Source organism: Leuciscus leuciscus, assembly GCF_965113295.1.
Source record: "Leuciscus leuciscus genome assembly, chromosome: 4".
NCBI classification, from domain to species: domain Eukaryota; kingdom Metazoa; phylum Chordata; class Actinopteri; order Cypriniformes; family Leuciscidae; genus Leuciscus; species Leuciscus leuciscus.
Window position 1 is genome coordinate 3,684,354 of NC_138728.1, and position 6,265 is coordinate 3,690,618.

The 6,265-nt window shown below is 39.0% G+C and overlaps 1 protein-coding gene across 1 annotated transcript in view; it reads right to left on the minus strand.

The window, feature by feature from the left end:
* Nucleotides 1–6,265, minus strand: part of LOC309496466 (uncharacterized protein) — a 38,209-nt gene that overhangs the window by 4,371 nt on the left and 27,573 nt on the right. The window contains exons 8-11 of the mRNA XM_082166456.1: nucleotides 1,841–1,939; nucleotides 1,660–1,760; nucleotides 1,429–1,576; nucleotides 1,210–1,345 (exon numbers count right to left, since the gene is read on the minus strand). Of these exons, the coding sequence (XP_082022582.1) occupies nucleotides 1,210–1,345; nucleotides 1,429–1,576; nucleotides 1,660–1,760; nucleotides 1,841–1,939 (484 nt within the window). The remainder of the gene's footprint in view (nucleotides 1–1,209; nucleotides 1,346–1,428; nucleotides 1,577–1,659; nucleotides 1,761–1,840; nucleotides 1,940–6,265) is intronic.

A 6,265-nucleotide genomic window follows, 5' to 3' on the forward strand; every position in this document is an offset into this window, starting at 1 on the left:
GAATGATGAGAGAACATTGTGCTTGGTACGTTTTTCATCTTCAAACCAAACTTGAGTCTTCAGCCGACAAAGTTTAAATCCCGTCTGGCTAGAGCTCTCCCTATAATGTTCCCGCATTAGATCAGTAGGCGGAGAGTAGAGAGTCTTCTGAGGCTGTTTGAACACATTCGACCACATGAGCGTTTACACTACGAAAGCAATCCAGTCATGCGTTTTCGACAAGCTCTGAATGTGGTCGAAAGTGGACAAGCTCAAAACGTTTTAGGCCCCGTTTACACTGCAGGTCTTGATGCCCAATTCTGATTTGTTGCCTAAATCCAAATTTTTTGACCGTCCATTTACACGTTCTTTCAATTGTGACCCATATCCGATTCATGTGTTTACACTTGCCATACTATCTGAAACATCGCGCATGCTTAAAGGGTTAAATTATCTTGCACAGATGGACGAACGCAAAATATGCTTGATGCTAGCTCTGCGATATGCGAAGTTCGCCAAACATCACCATGATTATGAGGTGGAGGAGGACGAAAAGTGGCATCATTGCACACATGCTTCAGTTACTGTGTGTGAGAGAGATCTCAGGACTGGTGGGAGCATATTGTGGCGGGCTTTAACGAGGAGCAGTGGGTTCGAAATTTTAGGATGAGCAAGCCAACCTTTGATATGTTGTGTCAACGTGTGTCCACATTCCTGTCCTACGACGAGACGTTTCATCAGGCTATCCGTCCCTTTGGAGAAGCGTGTCGGGGTTTCTCTCGTTATTAAACCGCGGAGACGCTGCCTAATGCCTCAGAAAATCCGATCTGCCTGTTTACATGACAGTCGCACTGGCACATATCCGATTTATATCTGATTTATTTCCACATATGAATGAGGCCTGAAACCGATCTCGAAATATCCGAATGCATGCGTTTTTTTCCTGTTTACAGTGTCATAGAACACATCCGATCTGTGTCACATAATTATGAGCAAAAAATCGGATTTGGGTCACATTTCACTGACAGTGTAAACGAGGCCTTTGACCCCGTTTACATCTGTATTTAGTGTCGTCCACTTGTGATCGGATTGATGAAAACACATCTTAATACCAGGTGTAAACAGTGCCGGAGGGGCATAAGCTCAGATCAGTGAGGCCTACGATCAATCAGTTTCACCTGATATTTGGTGCTAATATAGCATAATCAGACTGGGAACACAAAATTTAACCTGTTTGAGCATCTCATTGTCCTCCATGTATTTCTTGGCAGCTTTGTTGGCGCTTTCAGCCTGAGTCTGCAGAGCAGCACTGGTGCCGAGGGCCCCGGCCAACTGGTTAATCAGAGTGATGACTCTCCTCATGACACTGCGAGAAAAGAGCATCAATATACGGTCAATATCACAAGACAAGCTGCCAGCGGTCGACGTCATACGTGTAAAATCACGTACAGCCACAGGAAGAGCGAGAAGCCAGAGATGTAGAGGTTCCTCTGGGCTCGGAAGAGCTTCATGTGCATGTGGTCAAACATGTTGGGGTGCAGTTTGGCGTCTTTGGCCTGGTCGGCGTTCGAGTACTTCCTCACCTCACGCAGGGCGTCTGCAGCAGATTTACAGCACAGATGGATTAACTTGGGTCATTTCTAATCTCACTTTAGGTATTAAATACAGAACATGACATACCAAGAAAGAGAACAATGAGGATTACTATCATGGTGAGAAAGCCCTTGTTCCAGAACTGGGAAAGACGGTTCCAGATGCTCCATTTGAAGATCCTCTGCCATCTGCAAACGTGGACATCGGTAAGAGCAAGTGGACAACGGCAGACATACAAATGGATTAGACGGGCTCTGGAATATTTTACCTTTGCGGAGAGACGAAAGGTAGACAGAAGATGACAAGAACACCGATCTCCACATACAGGAAGGAAGCGACCGCAGTCCACTGCAACGTCATTTTGTTTCAGCTGCATGACAAAAAAGTAATAAAGAAATGTAAAAAGTATTTTATTTATACATACATGCATGTAAGTTTAGAAAATGCTGTACCAGATTATCAGCAACTGAAAAAACAAATGCATAATTCCTTCCTAATCAAGGCTGTTATTAATCTCAGTTAATCTTCTTATGGCATTATGCTCGGATCAAAGGTCTTGTTCAATAACATTCCTCCTGCCTCTTCCACTTACACACACTTTGACACTGTGTTTGACTCAATACCAGGAAGCATATACGCCTAATGTTTCTTTTTTTTACACACAAATCATTTTAACATACAGTCACCAAACATTATAGATAATAATAATAATATCTCAGTATAGTGCAGTTAGTAGACATAATTACATAATGATGTATATGTAGTTCAAATGCTTAAGTGTTATAATGCATATTAAATGTAAATATACGATCGAACAGGAAATGAACATTCAGCAAGACTCAAAACTCAAAAGCAGATAAAAAGGAAACACGACACCAGCCACAGAAGCAGAAAGGCGAACTGTTTTGCATCTCACCTATGTATATAAAGAAAATCTTCAAGGAAATTTCAGACGAACGACACAATTCAGGAAAACTAAACTAACTACGGACAAACACAGCAGCACTGCTGTCTCACTCGAGTGACGTCATTAGAGCGCGCGCTTTGCATCGTGCACGAGCGCTTGTCGATCATGTCATGGGAAAAGTTCATGATTAAACCTATTTTTTACAGTCTATGGATTAAACAGACAAACATTAATACGCATATAATCGAATAATAAATGTTTATCAACAAAAAGAAAGATTATAATATAATGTTTATAATTACTAAGAAAATACAGAAATGGGCAAAAAGAACAGAAAACTATCATGCATGGGGAAATGACGATGAATAGCAATAATGAAAGCTTCTCAGTGAATAATAAAAACTTATTTTGTGAGTTTTGTGTGAAATGTAATAATCTGATAATTAATTAATTTTGTCTCTCCATTTTTTGGTCTCTCCAAGTTATTAGATTTCAGAGCTGATGCAACACGATTATCATACTCGATTTGCAACGGTGTAATTCACTAAAATCACCACAGGAGGGCGAAACACTTTTATGTTTATACGCTGATTTCACGCAGCCGCCATTTTGAAATCGAAAGTGAGGCTCCGGTGGGAAGAACCCCGGAAGTAAAGATAAACAACAATGCCTTGGATTACCAACCTGAAGCTGCTGCCGCGATTTACACTATTGGATGTTAATATACAATATAGGATATGTATATAGTTCATTCCTGCTTCGTTTTTTACATTCTGAATTATATATAAAAAAAATATTTTATTTATAAATGAATTTCACTGTATATAGTCTAAGTATGAAAGAAATGTTTGTACATTTTTAGAATTGACACAACATCATTAAACACAACAATAGGCTATCACATTCACGACTCTCCTGTGATTAAAGGCGACACTTCCGGTTTTCTTCCCACCGGAGCCTCGCTTTCGATTTCAAAATAACGGCTGTGTGAAATCAGCGTATTAGACTCGATTTGCAACGGTGTAATTCACACAAATCCCCACAGGAGGGCGAAACACTTTAAAGTTCATTAGACTCGATTTGCAACGGTGTAATTCACACAAATCCCCACAGGAGGGCGAAACACTTTTATGTTTATTAGACTCGATTTGCAACGGTGTAATTCACTAAAATCACCACAGGAGGGCGAAACACTTTTATGTTTATTAGACTCGATTTGCAACGGTGTAATTCACACAAATCCCCACAGGAGGGCGAAACACTTTTATGTTCATTAGACTCGATTTGCAACGGTGTAATTCACACAAATCCCCACAGGAGGGCGAAACACTTTTATGTTTATTAGACTCGATTTGCAACGGTGTAATTCACACAAATCACCACAGGAGGGCGAAACACTTTTATGTTTATTAGACTCGATTTGCAACGGTGTAATTCACTAAAATCACCACAGGAGGGCGAAACACTTTTATGTTTATTAGACTCGATTTGCAACGGTGTAATTCACACAAATCCCCACAGGAGGGCGAAACACTTTAAAGTTCATTAGACTCGATTTGCAACGGTGTAATTCACACAAATCACCACAGGAGGGCGAAACACTTTAAAGTTCATTAGACTCGATTTGCAACGGTGTAATTCACTAAAATCACCACAGGAGGGCGAAACACTTTTATGTTTATTTGCATCGTGCACGAGCGCTTGTCGATCATGTCATGGGAAAAGTTCATGATTAAACCTATTTTTTACAGTCTATGGATTAAACAGACAAACATTAATACGCATATAATCGAATAATAAATGTTTATCCACAAAAAGAAAGATTATAATATAATGTTTATAATTACTAAGAAAATACAGAAATGGGCAAAAAGAACAGAAAACTATCATGCATGGGGAAATGATGATGAATAGCAATAATGAAAGCTTCTCAGTAAATAATAAAAACTTATTTTGTGAGTTTTGTGTGAAATGTAATAATCTGATAATTTATTTTGTCTCTCCAATTTTTGATCTCTCCAAGTTATTAGATTTCAGAGCTGATGCAACACGATTATCATACTCGATTTGCAACGGTGTAATTCACACAAATCACCACAGGAGGGCGAAACACTTTTATGTTTATTAGACTCGATTTGCAACGGTGTAATTCACACAAATCCCCACAGGAGGGCGAAACACTTTTATGTTTATAGACCCTTTTACTGTTTGTACACAATGATGACGTATGCGCGCGCATATTGGCAACGGAAGTATGGCGAGAATCAGCAGCGTGTCAAGCTACGCGAGCGGATTAAACAACAGACGCGAGCATTTTTTATTATGTCCTCGCTCCAATCAACACGTTTAATCGCCTGCAGCCACTCTTCTGAAACGGCCGTGATCCTGTCGGAATAATATAAAACTTAAGCCCCTTGGTGGAATATCGATTAGTGCAACCGTAAACGCAACAACCAGACATTTTGATGCTGGGAAACCGTTTTGATAAACTTTCGGAGTTGCTAACACGTTAGAGCCAGTGGAGAAAAACACCACTTCCGTTGCCAAAATGCGCGCGCAACTATTTGATCACGTGGGCTGTAAAAGGGTCTATTAGACTCGATTTGCAACGGTGTAATTCACACAAATCCCCACAGGAGGGCGAAACACTTTTATGTTCATTAGACTCGATTTGCAACGGTGTAATTCACTAAAATCACCACAGGAGGGCGAAACACTTTTATATTTATTAGACTCAATTTGCAACGGTGTAATTCACACAAATCCCCACAGGAGGGCAAAACACTTTTATATTTATTAGACTCAATTTGCAACGGTGTAATTCACACAAATCCCCACAGGAGGGCGAAACACTTTTATGTTCATTAGACTCGATTTGCAACGGTGTAATTCACTAAAATCACCACAGGAGGGCGAAACACTTTTATATTTATTAGACTCAATTTGCAACGGTGTAATTCACACAAATCCCCACAGGAGGGCAAAACACTTTTATGTTTATTAGACTCGATTTGCAACGGTGTAATTCACTAAAATCACCACAGGAGGGCGAAACACTTTTATGTTTATTAGACTCAATTTGCAACGGTGTAATTCACACAAATCACCACAGGAGGGCGCAACACATTTAAATTCATTGGACTTAATTTGTTTTGGTGTAATTCACACAAATCACCACAGGAGGGCGAAAAAGATTTTAATTAATTAAACTCGATTTGCATCATTGTAATTCACAAAAATAACCACAGGAGGGCGCAACACATTTAAATTCATTGGACTTAATTTGTTTTGGTGTAATTCACAAAATTCAGCACAAATAAGCCAAAGTGTTTTGACTTATTTGCAAATATATTTATTTGAACAGAAGACAGGACGGAACATCGAGTGTAAATAGTTATGATTGGCAGTTCATATGTTTTTCTGCTCTCACCCTCTTACAGAAGTGTAGCGCATTTACACTTACTCATTAGATTCACAAATCCGTATATATTTCTTTGATATTATTTGTACTGCTGTAATTCACATAAATCACCACAGGAGGGCGCAATTACAAGCTTGAATATAAAATCAACTTGACAAAAAAAGCAGTTTTACAAATCCCAAAAAAGTTTTTCATTAAGAACAGCTCAGCTTAAGCATATATTGTTTTTAGTCTGATAATGAAAGTTAAGTATAATTAATCCTTGCAATATCAGTGATTGTCAAGTATTGTAATTGAGTATTTTTCCACAATGACAAAAAGTATGTCTTGAGGTTTGAACTAAAAAAAAGTAATTAAATCTAATA